The following is a 15,850-nucleotide window of genomic DNA, read 5'->3' on the forward strand; positions in this document are numbered from 1 at the left end:
GGAGGTTTTTAAGCAGAGGTTGGATGGCCATCTGTCATGGATGCTTTGGCTGAGATTCCTGCATTGCAGGGGGTTGGAATAGATGACCTTTGGAGTCACTTCCAACTCAAAATTCTATGATTTTAAGGCTGGAAATGAAATATTTTGGTGCATCTCTGAAAGTGAGTGCCAAAGAGATGGCAAAACTTACAGGAAGAATTAGAAACCAGGAAGAGGAGGTCTTTAATAAAGAATGGGGAAAGTTTATAATTTTTTTGAACAGCTATTGTAAACAACTACATACATCGGCAGGATTGACAGAAAACTTGCAGTAAAAATTTGAACTAGGCAAAGGATTTATTAAAAATAAGAGTTATGATAGAGATGAATAAGGGAAAATCATTACAATGGGGGGTGTCAGAAGGTATTATATATTTTATTCATTTGCTTATGTAAAATAGAAAATGCAAAAACAAAATTTATACATAAAAAGAAACTGAGTACCAAAGTGTGAAGGGGGGGGGGGAGGGGAGCATGATCTGCGGCATGCAATATTTCTCTCCCTGCAATGAAAGCATTCATCTCTCGACTCCTGCATGTCAAGGGCTGTTAAAAGGAGAAAGCGAGACCCCTCCCCCGCCTCCTCCCGCTGTGGGTCCCCAGATGTTGTTGGACTACAACTCCCATCATCCCTGAGCTCTGGCCTTGCTAGCTAGGGGTGATGGGAGTTGTAGTTCAGCAACATCTGGGGACCCACATGTTGAGAAAGGCTGGCTTAATTGGTAACCCTTTCCCCCCCCAAAAAAAATAAAGGCACAGGAGCCCTGCCCCCATGATGCATCTTCAGCCTGCCTCAAAGGGACTAGCGCCTTTAACTGATGCGTTTGCTTTGCTCCTCCCCTGCTTCTCCCCTTTGATACCCTGCGCAAAAGGCTCTCACCTCTGCTGCTCCTTGCAGCCATGCAGAATGTGCAGCTTCCTTCTCCATCAGACAGGAAAGGAAAGGAAGGGGCCCTCCCCACCCCCCAAAAAACCCTGTTTGGTCCTCTCTAGCACCCGGAACTCTATTGATCCCGGCTCTTAAAGGGGCCGTTCACACGAGCTGTCGCTCCGCTCTAGCACAATGGGCGATGGAGGGAGCGGGGCGAGGAGCATAGCTGTCAACTTTTCCCTTTCCTTGCGAGGAACCCTATTCGGGATAAGGGAATTCCCCTTGGGGAAAGGGAAACGTTGACAGCTATGGCAAGGAGGGGGTCAGGACTGGGTGACCCTGTCCTGAACTCGGCTCTGTTGGGTGTACAAGCCCCCAGGCACAGGCAGGATTGATTTTTGCTAGGGATCAAGAAATTCCTGAGAAAGAAAATGTGTAGAGTAACTATTTAAGTGCAAAAAATAAAAAATAAAAACCAGCAACGGCGATGATGAAACACAGCATCTGAGCACGTGCAGAAAGCCGTGCAATCGAGCGAGGCAACAAGGAAGGCGACCCGGTGCTGAAAACAGCTGAGATTTACTCAGAGTAAACATGGGTGGACAGGACTGGGCTACGTGAGGAATATTGTCAATTGCAGCCTTTTCAAGTTCAAAGCCCCCTGGAAGTATTTTTGTTTTTAAGGGGACTTATATCTGCAAAGACATAAAGATAGGATTGCCCTGTGAGAAAGATATCCACAGCAGAAGGTAAGCAACAGCAACAATAACAACAACACTGAATTGATGTAGATGTGAGAGAATATTTTTTAGTATATGTTTTTAAATGTTAATCACTTGGAGACTTTTAAGTTTTATTGTTTATTATTAAAACGTATTAGTCACTTGCTACCAAAAGGTATCCAAGCGACTAGCATTTATAAACATATACATAAATACAGTATTATTTTTATTCTTATTTATTATTGTTTATTATTGTTTATTATTATTATTATTATTATTATTATTATTATTATTATTACTGTATTATTTATTACCCGTCCTTGGCCAGCAGGTCCCAGAGTGGGTTATAGCAATTTAAAATTCAGAATTTGATCATTTTTATTAATTTTCCAATAAAAAACATCCAGTTAACATATGCAATCATAATCCAATTAAAATAAAACACACACACACACACATATATATATACACACACACACAATTTGGATTATAATTTGGTCTTTTTTAAAAAATTCAGAATTTAAATGAGCCAAACCAAATTCCAGACTTCCAGGAACAGGGTGGGCTCTTGGGGATAGGGCATATGACATTCTTACCGTCTGAGCCAAGCCAAAGGGTTGAACAGATCGAGCAGAGCTTCCTAGCAAGGCCAAAAATGAATGGAAAAAGGAATATATGCAGCTGAGTGCAACAGCGAGGAAAGGCGTTTCCTGTTGGAAAGTGGCCGCATTAGCAGAAAGGCAAGAAGGCTGTGAGTTGAGCAAGGCTCCTGTTAGAAGGTGAACTGCAATAGCTATCTGCAATGGCAAGGAAAGCGAGTGGACTGCAAATTCTAGCTTGTTGCAATATCTTGCAGTATTCTCAGTTTTTAACCGTTTTGATCCCATTGTCAGGAGGGGCAGGAGAGAGGCGGGCAGCCAGGTTGGGTTGGGTGGTGTGTGTGTGTCTCAATTATTAGTACTATTTTGATGTTTAAAATAGATGCTGGGGCTCCTTGACTCCAGCTGTCAAATTCTCTCTTGAGAGTGCTCTAGACCACCTGTTTATGGAGCACCCACCCTGCTCAGTTTTGCAGGGAGGTTATTATTAGTAATAACAACATTTGGGCATTTGTTCTGATCTGCTTGCAGGGAGGGTGGTTGGTTCAAAGCAAGTGTTGTGCCATACTTTCCTGTGCGTTTCCCCCATCGCTTACAGCAGAAAAGTCTGGTCTTTTGGAGAAGGGTTTTTTGTTGTGCCGGACCTTCCAGTCAGCTTTGTACAGCTGTAATAATAATAATAATAATAATAATAATAATAATAATAATAATAATAATTTATTATTTAGACCCCGCCAATCTGGCTGCGCCTCCCCAGCCACTCTGGGCGGCTTCCAAAAAAATATTAAAATACCATAATACATCAATAACAACAACAACAACAACAACTTTATTTATACCCCACCCTTCCCGGTTCAGAAAACTGGGCTCAGGGTGGCTAACAACAAATTTAAAACACTTAATTGATGCTACAAAAAACAGCATAAAATAAGGTATAAAATGTGAATAACAATAAAATCAAAAATCAATTTAGGGGGGAAATCCATCCAATAAACATTAGATGATCACCAGGGCTAGCTAGTCCTATTTGGGCCAGCAAGGAGACCAGGGGAGAATTAGCTGTGGGATCCCAGAGCGGGTAATCTTCATAAAAAGGGGAGAGGGATGAAAGGAAGGGGAATAAAAGATCAGGCTAAGTTCAGGTTGAAAGCCAGAAGGAATAGCTCTGTCTTAAAGGCCCTGCGGAAGGAAGTTAAATCCTGCAGGACCCTGTTCTCATGGGGCAGAGCATTCCAGCAGGTCGGAGCCATCACTGAGAAGGCCCTGGCCCTGGTGGAGGATAATTTGACTTCCTTAGGGCCTGGGAATTGGCTGATACGTGATTGAAATCATCCCGTAAATACAGTAAGCCCACAGCTTACGCAGGAATTACGTTCCGGGGATCGCGCCTAAAGCCCAAATCATGTATAGTCAAAACACCTTGGGTTCAATGGCGGATGGAAGTGTCAAAACTCGTTTTTACCAGACACCAGTCCCCTTTTAATTTATATATATATATTTGCCAGTGCGTAAAGCTGAATTGTATGCAAATTGTGTTGTAATCTTGAGCCTATCAGAGGAATTTGCCACTCTCCAGGCACCCGGCTTAGATTACTTGTTGACCTCCCTGTCAGCAAGTCCCGGCAGGAGACAGGCGAGGTCTCTATCGGCGATTCTCCTCAAACCTGAGAAGAACACACCACTCTTCCCTCCTCCCTGTCTTCCCCAGGAGGGGGGAAAGAGACAGACAGAAATGTATTTACATGCCTTTATTTCTGTCTATGCAGCAGTACAGAGAAACACGTCTGCACTCTCCAAACACCAACAGCAGAGAGAATAAACTCCACCCCTGTACTTCCAGTACATGTCAGGTGACACTCTGAGCTAACATCCAGTGCTCAGTACAGTGAATAGACTGCCCCTTTGCTCCCACGGTACAGTCACAAACATCAACATCCTGTTTGGCTTTCCAGCCAGCTGCAGCTCGCTGGTGCATTGCTCCTTTTTCGTAGGCTTATTGTAGTGACAGTCTAGAGTGCCCAGATTTAGAAATTCTGCTGCCCCAAGCTTAATAAATAAGGGTTGATGGAGGAGCAATATTTGGAAGGCCAGAAGTTCCCCACAAAGCAAGTGAAGGATGTCAGCTGGACTCTAAATAAGAAATGATGCGGCAATGTGAGGAAATGAAGGTGATCATATGTTCAGAACAGGAGCAGGAAACCTGATTTTAAGAATGAAAAGAATTGTATTAAATTAATTTAAATTGGTTTGATGTATAATAATTTGGAAAATTAATAAAAATAATTTGGGGAAAAAGAAGTTCCTCACACCTGCCATAATAAATAGGCAATTTTTTGTTAAATAGGCCTTCGATTGTTGAATAAGCAGCTTTTGGAAACTGCATGTACAGAGCCTTTTTTCTTTCATGTGTTCCCCCTCATTCCATTCAGAGGGCCTTCTCGGTAGTGGCACCCGTCCTGTGGAAGGCCCTCCCAGCAGATGTCAAGGAAATAAACCACTATCTTGACTTTTAGAAGACATCTGAAGGCAGTCCTGTTTAGAGAAGTTTATAATTTTTGATCTTTTATTGTGTTTTTAATATCCTGTTGAAAGCCGCCCAGAGTGGCTGGGGAGGCCCAGACAGATGGGCGGGGTATAAGTAATAAATTATTCTTATTCTTATTATTTTCCTTAGGTAGCTTCCATTCAACCACAAGCCCATTCGACGCAGCAGCTTCAGCTTGCTGAGAGGACTCGACAAACTCTGCATAACTGCCTTGTTGCAAAACATTGCGGATGGATTGGAAACCAAAGACCAGTTTCGCCTGCTATGTACGCCATGAAGAAAATGGGAACCGGAGGGTGAAAGGGCAGAGATGGCTTTAGAGGAAGTGGGGACCAGCCCAAGACAAAATGGCTGCCAAGCAGGAAACCCCCTTGGGCTCCTCTTCCCAGACTCCTGTAGAGCAGAAGATGCTGCCAAGAAGGAAAATGGAGACTGGAGGCTCAAAGGACTTCAACTCCAGGGAGAGTTTGGAGGAAACGAGCCTTTCTCAGGTCAACGGGGGTGAATTTCGAAACCGAGGGCAGGTCAAAGAGGAGCTGGACGAGGGGTTGGCGCAGCACTGGGAAGCCCAGTGGCAAGAGTTCCTGAAGACGGTGGAGTCGCCTCACTTGCAGTGGGGGAACCCGCAGTTGAAGGAAGCGCCCAGCATGGCCATGGGCACCCAAGCACACGTGGCTTCCTCGGAGGGCTTGTCCAGACGAGAAACTCTGATCCCGCCGAGCCTTGACGGGCAGAAGACCTGTGGCTTCTTGGAAGCCAACGCCATGGAAGATGCGGCACAGGTGAAGGAAGAGAACTTGGACAATATCCCGGAAAGCGGGGATGTGTCCCGGCAGCGCTTTAGGCAACTGCGCTGCTGGGAAGGGGACGGGCCGCGCATGGTTTGCGCCCGACTGTCCTTCCTTTGCCGCCAGTGGCTGAAGCCTGAAAGGCACTCGAAGGAGCAGATCCTGGACTTGGTGGTCCTGGAGCAGCTCCTGAACATCCTGCCCCCAGAGATGCAGAGCTGGGCCAGGGTTCGCGGCGCAAAGACCTGCGCCCAGGCGGTGGCCCTGGCCGAGGACTTCCTGCTAGGGCAGGAAGAGGATGGAAGGCTAGAGAAACGAGTGAGTATGTTTCATTTAACGTGGTTACCTCAAAGATCTTCTCACCCCTTATAGGACTGTCCCAGGGACAGTCCTGGATTTACAGAAGCCGTCTCGGTTTCTGATTTGATCTCGGAATGTCCCACTTTTCTTTAGGATGTCTCTATATTCATTAGTGGGACACGGGTGGCGCTGTCAGAAGGTTGGCGGTTCGAATCCCCGCAACGGGGATTAGTGCAAGTAGATATATAGGCACCGCTCCGGCAGGAAGGTAAACGGCGTTTCCGTGCGCTGCTCTGGTTCACCAGAAGCAGCTTAGTCATGCTGGCCACATGACCCAGAAGCTGTACGCCGGCTCCCTCAGGCAATAAAGCGAGATGAGTGCCGCAACCCCAGAGTCGGCCATGACTGGACCTTTACCTTTACCTTTATATTTATTGGAGAGATGTTGGAGTTATGCGATCCCTGAGCCAAGGAGATAAGTAATTATACAACCTTTAGAAGACAACTGGAGGCAGCCTTGTATAGGGAAGTTTTTTTTATGTTGTATGTTTCATTACATTTTTATTTTTAATTTTATATAATTTTTGTTAGATTTCCTGTTTTACAGTTTTAAATACTCATTTAAACGTCCTTACACTATCAATGACTTCCCTTGTTTTTCCATGGTTCATTTTGCATACCATAAATCCCTGCATATTTTACATAAACTAAGCCATTCAGTATTCCATTATTACATCCATCAAAACTTATTTACACTGTTGAATTTATCCAGCGTTTATGCCAGCGTTTTCAGGTGTACGCAATTTCCCCCCATATATTCAATAAACATCTTCCAATCTTCTTTAAACATATGTTCTTCTTGTTCTCTTAATCTATATGTTAAGTCTGCAAGCTGCAGGCATTCCATCAGCTTAAGTTGCCATTCTTCTTTAGTTGGGACCTCGCTCGTTTTCCATTTTTGGGTTAACAAAACACAGGCCGCAGTAGTGGAATGAATAAGCCACCCAGAGTGCCTAGGGCAACCCACTCAGATTGGGGGGCTATTATTATTATTATTATTATTATTATTATTATTATTAGCCCCTTGTCCTGATCCCTGTATCCAGCAGTGATCCAGAAACAGGGCCATAGGCTTCAGGAGAACCAGAGCTTTATGGCTGAGTGGAGATTTGAACCCTGGTCTCCCACATCTCCCACACTCTAACCACTGCACCGCACTGCCTCTCATTGCATGTAAATTTGCTTGGTATATAAGGCAGCATCTTCTCTCTGTTACAGTACAGAGGGCTAGTCAGGAAGGGCGAATCCGTGAATTCCCCCCAAGAAGAGCTGACTCCAGTGGACGTGGGCCTCTCTGGGGAGAGCAAGCAGGAGTGCGACAAGGCCATCGAGATAGTCGGCAAGTATTGTTGTTACGTGAGAGTCTGGAGGAAGTGGGTATCAGGTCGCTTTTAGATTGTTTGCTGGCCTAACTCTCAAATCACCATGAATGAGCTTTGCTGCTGTAGAAATAGTACTAGTCAGAATAATAGGTAATAATTACAGTTGGCTTCACAAGTGCTGGGACGGATCACTTTGGTTCTTGCTGCTTCAGAACAAAGATGGATCGGGTCACGACCTGTAATCTCACTGTATACAAGTGTATACTTATTAGCTACAGCAACCTACCAGTCAGCAACCGCTCCTTAAGGAGAGATTGTCTCTTGATAAAGAGCTCCCATTCAGCTGTCACGTGTATTGTGCAAAAAGGATCTACAGTCGTATCCTGGAAGTCGAACAGAGTCCATTCTGGATGTCCGTTCGACTTCCAAAACGTTCGAAAACCAAAGCGCAGCTTCTGATTGGCTGCAGGAAGCTCTTGCAGAAAATCGGAAGCCGCTGAAGCCCCATTGGACGTTCGGCTTTCAAAACTTCCAGAACTATTGCAAAATAGTTTGCAAACCGGAACAATCACTTCCAAGTTTGCGACATTTGGGAGCCAAAACGTTCGAGAACTAAGCTGTTCGAAAAGCAAGGTACGACTGTACTTATTTTTAAAATATGTTTTTCCCTATATTGAAATTGAAATACTTGTACAACTTGTATACAGTGAGATTACACGAGCACCCCCCACTCAGCTCTCTTAGTCTTAATTCCCCTCGTTTACTGACGCACACCCACCAAACCCAAAAGTCAGTTGCCCTGTTGTTATCTTTTCGTTCAGCAGCCTAACAGCCCATGGATAGAAGCTGTTCTTTACCCTGTTGGTGCGACTAATCATGCTTCTATATCTTCTGCCCGAGGGCAGAAGATCAAGAAAGTACCGGCCAGGGTGTGAATCATCCCTGAGAATTTTCCTCACTCTCCTGAGGCAACATTCTTCCACTATTTCATCCAGCAGATTCACAGAACAGCCCATAATATATTGTGCTGTATTCACCACCCTCTGTAGGCACTTCTTAACAGTTGATGTCAAACCAGGGTACCACACCGTGATGCAGTATGAAGGGACACTTTCTATTGTGGACCGGTAGAAGGAGATCATCAAATGTTGATTGACATCGTTCTTACGCAATACTCTGAGGAGATGGAGTCTCTGCTGGGCTTTCTTAACCACCTGGGTTGTATTTATTTTCCAAGTATGGTCTTCACTGAGATAAACTCCTAGGAATTTAAAAGGAAGAGACTCTCTCCACACAGCCCTCCCCGATGTACAGCGGGGCTAGTTCTCCTCTCTTAAAACACACTCTCAAGTGACCAGGGATGATGAGAATCTGATATCATATGGCTACTAGCCATGAGGGCTATCTTTGTTTGTTCAAAAGATTTCAAGACTGCTTGACCAAAAAGGCTCTCTGAGCCTAGGGCACAGGTAAAATTAGATATAAAGTACAGCTAAAATCCACAGTCTAATTAAAAACAACTAGTCACAAAGCCGTTGCTATTATTCCTCCAATTTCATAGGCCTCGGAATACCAGTTGTGGGAATCTCAAGATCCTGCTTGTAGGCTTCCCATTGGGTTGGCCACTGTGAGAAGCGGATCACAGAGTTGGAAGGGGCCCTCAGGATCATCTAGTCCAACCCCCTACAATGCAGGAATTGTTGGGAATCTGAATACGTGCAGCTACTCACACAGACTCAATTAGGGTTTGGCAGACAGCCAAGGCAATGTGAAGGAGTAAGTCTGCCTGGTGATACAGAGGCATGGAGACAGCTCTATGATTGGTCAAGCTCTCTCATGGGAACAATGATTAATGGCCTACTAACTGCAATGTGTTAGTATGAGTTCAGGAGTTGTGAGTCGTGTAAGAGAGAGCTAGCTAAAGACCTATGTTTTGTTCTGTTCCTGTAAATAGTCCACTGTATACAATAGACACCTAACTACAAGTTCCTGGTTCCTGCTTCGTCTATCCTGTCTGCAGCCAAGTTGCCAATTGCTTTCGTGAACTCTATGTTTACTCTGCTAGGTCTGGCTAAGGTCCTGCAACTAGTCAGAAAGTTGCGAAACACCAAATAGGTTTTGCCAGTAGGAATTACAGATTGAACCTGCAACCTTGGCATTATCAGCACTGATCTCTGTCCAACTAAGCTATCCAAGATGCTGGACTTAATGGGCCTTTGACCTGATCCCACAAAGCTCTTCTTAAAATATCGTATTTTTCGCTCTATAAGACACACCAGACCATAAGACGCACCTAGTTTTTGGAGGAGGAAAACAAAACAAAAAATATTCTGACTCTCAGAAGCCAGAACAACAAGAGGGATCGCTGTGCAGCGAAAGCAGTGATTCCTCTTGCTGTTCTGGCTTCTGGGATAGCTGCGCAGCCTGCATTCGCTCCATAAGACGCACACACATTTCCCCTTACTTTTTAGGAGGCAAAAAGTGAGTCTTATAGAGCAAAAAATATGGTATATTTTAAGACTACATAAGCTATTTTGTTTTCTTTTTGTTAAGTATTACCCTTCCTGAGTCTGGAGGATGAGGTTGAGCTATCTCTACATTAAATTACGCTTTTTAAGAACCTTTCCTGTTGTGTGGTTCTTTTTCTTCCTTGCAGGAAACAATTGTTCCTCTGCCACAGCAACGCTACATGAAAACGAAGAGGAAAACGGTGTCCTTGGATTTTTCGATCGAGTGGAACCATCTAGGCCGGCAGCGGGGAAAGGAGAAGCCAGCCTTACCCAGTGCATGGATCATCACAGTACATTTGAGAGTCAGTCCAGGCCTGAGAGCTGGAGAGGAGACTGCCAAGGGAGTGAAGCAGACCTCCGCAAGAGCTTCAGTGAAACCATGGCCCGGCAGGAGACTCCAGCAGGTGAGAGACAAAAGACTTGCAAAATTTGTGGGAAAAGGTTCAGCTGGAGGACTGATCTCATCAAGCACAAGAGGACTCACACGGGAGAAAAACCTTACAAATGTTTGGATTGTGAGAAGTGTTTCAGCCAGATATCGGACCTTAACATCCACAAGAGAATCCACACGGGAGAAAAACCCTTTAAGTGCTCTCACTGTGGGAAAAGTTTCAGCAGGAACACAAACCTTATTGTGCATGAGAGGATGCACACAGGAGAGAAGCCCTATAAATGCTCATACTGCGAGAAAACGTTCCGCGCCGGCTCGCAGCTTATTAGTCATCAGAGAATCCACACAGGAGACAAGCCCTATAAGTGTTTTGAGTGTGGGAGAACCTTTAGTTGGAGCGCCACTTTTCGAAGACACCAGAGAATCCACACGGGTGAGAAACCATATAAGTGCTTGGAATGCGGCAAAAGTTTCCGTTTCAAGTCTGTCCTTATTGCTCACGAGAGAACCCACACAGGGGATAAGCCCCATAAGTGCTCCGAATGTGGGAAAAGCTTTAGTCAGAGGGCTCACCTTAGTAGTCACCAGAGAATCCACACTGGAGAGAAACCTTTTCAGTGTTCACAGTGTGGAAAAAGTTTCGGTCTGAGGTCAGTTCTGATTTCCCACGAAAATACCCACGTTTTAGAGAAGCCGCACAAGTGTTCAGACTGTGGGAAAAGTTTCAGCAACAAATCACAGCTCACAAATCATCAGAGGCTGCACACGGGAGATAAACCTTATAAATGTTTTGTCTGCGGGAAAACATTCAACTTGAGCTCCCTCCTTACTGGACATTTGAGAACCCACACTAGAGAAAAACCGTATAAATGTTCACACTGTGAGAAGTGCTTTGGTGGCAGATCAACTCTTGTGGCGCATGAGAGGACCCACACGGGAGAGAAGCCGCACAGATGCTCGGATTGTGGGAAAACCTTCAGCCAGAAGACTAATCTCAACAGTCATCAGAGAATCCACACTGGAGAGAAGCCTCATAAATGCCTGGACTGTGGGAAGGGCTTCACTCAGAAATCGCACCTCCTTAATCACCAGAGGGACCACACGGGAGAGAAACCATTCAAATGTGCATGCTGCGATAAATGCTTTGGCGCCAGGTCCACCCTCATGGCGCATGAGAGAACCCACACGGGAGAGAAGCCACATGAATGCAAAGACTGCGGTAGGAGCTTTAGTCGGAAAGCGCACCTTGCCAGACATGAGCGAACCCACGGTGCTGGCAACGCATTATTGGTGCTCAGTCAGTAGGAAGGTTTCTGGGTGATCATCAGTGAAAGCAAACCCACCCTCGTAAATAAACTATATAATTTTCGCTGCAGGAACAAAGACAAACTTTGTTAATGGCCTCATCCCATCCACATGTAATTTTGGAATAAATCCCAGAGAGATTTTTTTTTTTTGGGGGGGGGGGTATTTCCGAGTGACATGCCTAGATTTTACTGCATGCATGATGTCATCATTTCTGGGATCTTGTTTAGGGATTGTTTTGTGCTTTTTTGCGGGGGAGGAAGGAGCTGTAACTCAGCAGTAGGGCACTGAGCGTAGTGGTCAGTCCCTGATGTCTCCATTGTAAAGAAAGGATCTGGTAAGCAGGAACCAACTCTGTACGAGACGGGCCTACAACACGCATTGCAGTGCGGAAAATGTCCAAAAGCCAAGCCTCTCCATTCCATTCCGCCTCTCCAGTTTCCAGGATTTCTCCACTACCAGTCAGCATTCCGTGGCCACTGAGCATGCTCAGCATTTATTGGGGTGCTTTGTAGGGCTTCCCAACACCCCTTAATATTTTGGTTGTTGTTGTTTTAAAAAAAACTACCGTATTTTTCTGTGTGTAAGACGATGTTTTATTTCCTTTTAAAAAAATAGGCAGTGGGTGGGTGAGCTTTTGGTGGCGGCAACCCCCCCCTCAAAAAAAAAAAAGCTCAAGAAATATTGATTTATTAATTTTGGGTTCAAAAAAATATGGGTCGTCTTATACATGGGGGCGCCTTATACAGTTATTCCCCCCCTAAAAATAAATAAATAAAATAAAATAAATGTTATGGGGTACTCTCATTTTGACTCGAGAAAATCACCATTTTATAAGATCAGATCTGGGAAAATAAATACAGTAAATGGACAAAAGTACAAAGATTTACAAAATGTTTAGGGGAACCAGGCAGAAGGCCTTCTCGGTAGTGGCTCCCGCCCTGTGGAACACCCTCCCATCAGATGTCAAGGAAATAAACAACTACCTGACATTTAGAAGACATCTGAAGGCAGCCCTAAAGTTTCTAATGACTGATGTTTTAATGTATTTTTAACCTTCTGTTGGAAGCCGCCCAGAGTGGCTGGGGAAACCCAGCCAGATGGGCAGGGTAGAAATAATAAATTATTATTATTATGGGGGTATGCGTACCCCTACATACCTCCCACTAGTCTTATACATAGAAAAATATGGTATTTTGTACTTCTGTAACCCTTGGTGATTACCCAAGTTTGCTGATGACTGTTCTCTTTGGTACAAAGATTACCTCTCTTGAATAAAGAGAGAATGACAAAAGACAATGATCAAGAAGGTAGAGGGCTCTCTCTCTTTCTGCGTGTGTGTGTCTTCTGAAACCTCTCATTGATTGACACAATAATAGTGCATTGGAGGCAGATTTATAGTGGATCGTCCACACGTCATTCCACTTCATTAGTTCTGTGCTGCTTCCCCAGTGATACATCATTAATTCCATCTCTTTGGCTGCATCACAATATTAATGAAATAAAAGGGAATAAACCAGAGTGTTTGTGGTATAAAAAGCGACGGGATTTCATCAGGAAGTGACTGGTTGTGCTGCGATTGGAAATGAGTTTATGCAACAGTTTATAGTCAAAAGGGAAGCAAACGGGCAGTTTTCAGCTATTGCAGTGGAAAGGATCTGCTAATACCTTGGTTCTCAAACTTAATCTGTTCCAGGATTCCATTCGACTCCTGAAACCGTTCAAAAACCACAGCACAGCTTCCAATTGACTGCAGGAGCTTCCTGTACTCAAGTGGAAGCCACGTCGGACGTTTGGCTTCTGAAAAGCATTCGCAAACCGGAACACTTACTTTCAGCTTTGCGATGTTTGGGACCCGATTTGTTCGGCAACTAAGCCGTTCGAGAACCAAGGTACGGCTGTTTTGCTAACAGCTTGCCAGTGTTTCACCAGGGGGGGCCTACGTTTACAATGTAACATGACGCAGAACCCACAAGTTGTCCTGTCAACCTATTATTCTGTGGGCATCTGTCCTTATTTAAGTGCATGTAACCCATTAACGCGGCTGGCGCTGTGGGTTAAACCACAGAGCCTAGGACTTGCCGATCAGAAGGTCGGCAGTTTGAATCCCTGCGACAGGGTGAGCTGCCGTTGATCGGTCCCTGCTCCTGCCCACCTAGCAGTTCGAAAGGACGTCAAAGTGCAAGTAGATAAATAGGTACCGCTCTGGCGGGAAGGTAAATGGCGTTTCCATGCGCTGCTCTGGTTCGCCAGAAGCGGCTTAGTCATGCTGGCCACATCACCCGGAAGCTGTACGCCGGATCCCTCGGCCAGTAAAGCGAGATGAGCGCCGCAACCCCAGAGTTGGCCACGAGTAGACCTAATGGTCAGGGGTCCCTTTACCTTTATCCCATTAAAATGAAATGGATTTAATGTTTTGACATTGCATCGTTGGTGTCTGTTTATAATGGAACGTAGCTTGGGTGTATTTGAGTCGCATGAGCAAAGGACAAATGGGTTCCTGCCCCGTATAAGACTCTGGATGTATGTTTGGGGGGATGCAATAAAGAGAAGAGGCTCCATAAGTAGGGCAACCAGTGTGATTTTTATTGCCTGGCAGGGCTCTTCACGGCCACAGTGGTACCTCTGGTTACGTACTTCCTTCTGGAGGTCTGTTCATAACCTGAAGCACCACTTTAGCTAATGGGGCCTCCTGCTGCTGCCACACCGCCTGAGCATGATTTCTGTTCTCATCCTGAAGCAAAGTTCTTAACCCGAGGTACTATTTCTGGGTTAGCGGAGTCTGTAACCTGAAGCGTATGTAACCCGAGGTACCACTGTATATGGAAGTCACATATTCATTCAACTAATGCGCTTTTTTTCTCCAGCACAGAAATTAAATTGCAGGAAAAGCTTTGCTTCAAGGTTGAGGAACCTGAGGAATGCAGCGCTCTGGACCTCTCCCCCAGGCCACAATTCCTCGCTGGCTCTGCTCCGCATAGTCCTTGATAATTTGCCCGACTGGAAGGAGTCCTTGAACTCTGAGCATCCACTTGCTTGCCTGGAGAGGAGATAGAGGCTTGTATGTGAGAGCATGTGCAGAAACTAGCCTAACATTAAAACCCAGCAAGAGCCTGGCTGCGAGATCAGGCCAATAGCCCGTCTAGTCCAGCATTCTTCCCCCGCCATTCCGTGGGAAGCAAGCACCCCCATCGTTCAGCCCGGACACAGAGGTCCTCCTCCGAGGGCCTTCTGGCAGTTCCTTCCCTGCGAGAAGCAAGGTTACAGGGAACCAGGCAGAGGGCCTTCTCGGTAGTGGCGCCTGCCCTGTGGAATGCCATCCCACCAGATGTCAAGGAAATAAAAAGCTATCTGACTTTTGGAAGACATCTTAAGGCAGCCCTGTTTAGGGAAGTTTTTAGTGGTTGATGTTTTATTGTATTTTTAATATTTTGTGGGGAGCTGCCCAGAGTGGCTGGGGAAACCCAGCCAGATGGGCAGGGTATAAATAAATTGTTGTTGTTGTTTAGTCGTGTCCAGCTCTTTGTGACCCCATGGACCAGAGCATACCAGGCACTCCACTGCCTCCCGCAGTTTGTTCAAACTCATGCTGGTCGCTTCGAGAACACTGTCCCACCATCTCGTCCTCTGTCTTCCCCTTCTCCTTGTGCCCTCCATCTTTCCCAACATCAGGGTCTTCTCCAGGGAGTCTTCTCTTCTCATGAGGTGGCCAAAGAATTGGATCCTCAGCTTCGCGATCTGTCCTTCCAGTGAGCACTCAGGGCTCATTTCCTTCAGAATGGAAAGGTTTGATCTTCTTTCACTCCATGGGACTCTCATGAGTCTCCTCCAGCACCAGAATTCAAAAGCATCAATTCTTCGGCGATCAGCCTTCTTGATGGTCCAGCTCTCACTTCCATACATCACTACTGGGAAAACCAGAGCTATTACTATACAGACCTTTGTTGGCGAGGTGATGTCTCTACTTTTTAAGATGCTGTCTAGGTTTTCTCCCAAGAAGCAGGGGTCTTTTAATTTCCTGGCTGCTGTCACCATCTGCAGTGATCATGGAGCCCAAGAAAGTAAAATCTCTCACTGCCTCCATTTCTTCCCCTTCTATTTGCCAGGAGGTGGTGGGACCAGTGGCCATGATCTTGTTTTTTTTTTTAATTTTGAGCTTCAGACCATATTTTGCGCTCTCCTCTTTCACCCTCATTAAAAGTTTCTTTAATTCCGCCTCACTTTCTGCCATCAAGGTTGTGTCATCTGCATATCTGATATGTACCTCAGATATATACCACAGATATGTTTGTTTGCTTATATATCTTCCTGCAATCCTCCTGAAAGACTCCAAGTATTTTTACGAGCTTTGGGTGAGATAATAAGCCGCACGCCCATCGCACGCAGCTCTTCCGCGTG

The 15,850-nt window shown here is 45.4% G+C and overlaps 2 protein-coding genes across 3 annotated transcripts in view; one reads left to right on the forward strand and one right to left on the reverse strand.

The window, feature by feature from the left end:
• Window positions 1–1,091: 1,091 nt before the first annotated feature.
• Window positions 1,092–12,746, forward strand: LOC310837294 (uncharacterized protein). 2 transcript variants are annotated; one of them, XM_083723616.1, is made up of 4 exons: window positions 1,092–1,659; window positions 4,906–5,882; window positions 7,143–7,263; window positions 9,903–12,746. In XM_083723616.1, the coding sequence occupies exons 2-4, from the start codon at window positions 5,124–5,126 to the stop codon at window positions 11,450–11,452; spliced, it is 2,430 nt and encodes an 809-aa protein (XP_083579742.1). In that variant the 5' UTR covers window positions 1,092–1,659; window positions 4,906–5,123; the 3' UTR covers window positions 11,453–12,746. The 2 variants fall into 2 exon arrangements, with proteins under 2 accessions (XP_083579742.1, XP_083579743.1); XM_083723617.1 differs by lacking the exon at window positions 1,092–1,659 and having other exon boundaries at window positions 4,787–5,882.
• A 1,066-nt stretch (window positions 12,747–13,812) lies between these two features.
• The window catches only part of LOC310837365 (uncharacterized protein), a 50,713-nt gene continuing 48,675 nt past the window's right edge, over window positions 13,813–15,850 (reverse strand). The window contains exon 6 of the transcript XR_014560512.1: window positions 13,813–13,834. The gene's annotated coding sequence lies outside the window, so the exon portion shown is untranslated. The remainder of the gene's footprint in view (window positions 13,835–15,850) is intronic.

This window comes from Podarcis gaigeae (assembly GCF_964106915.1).
Source record: "Podarcis gaigeae genome assembly, chromosome: 2".
Taxonomy (NCBI): Eukaryota; Metazoa; Chordata; class Lepidosauria; order Squamata; family Lacertidae; genus Podarcis; species Podarcis gaigeae.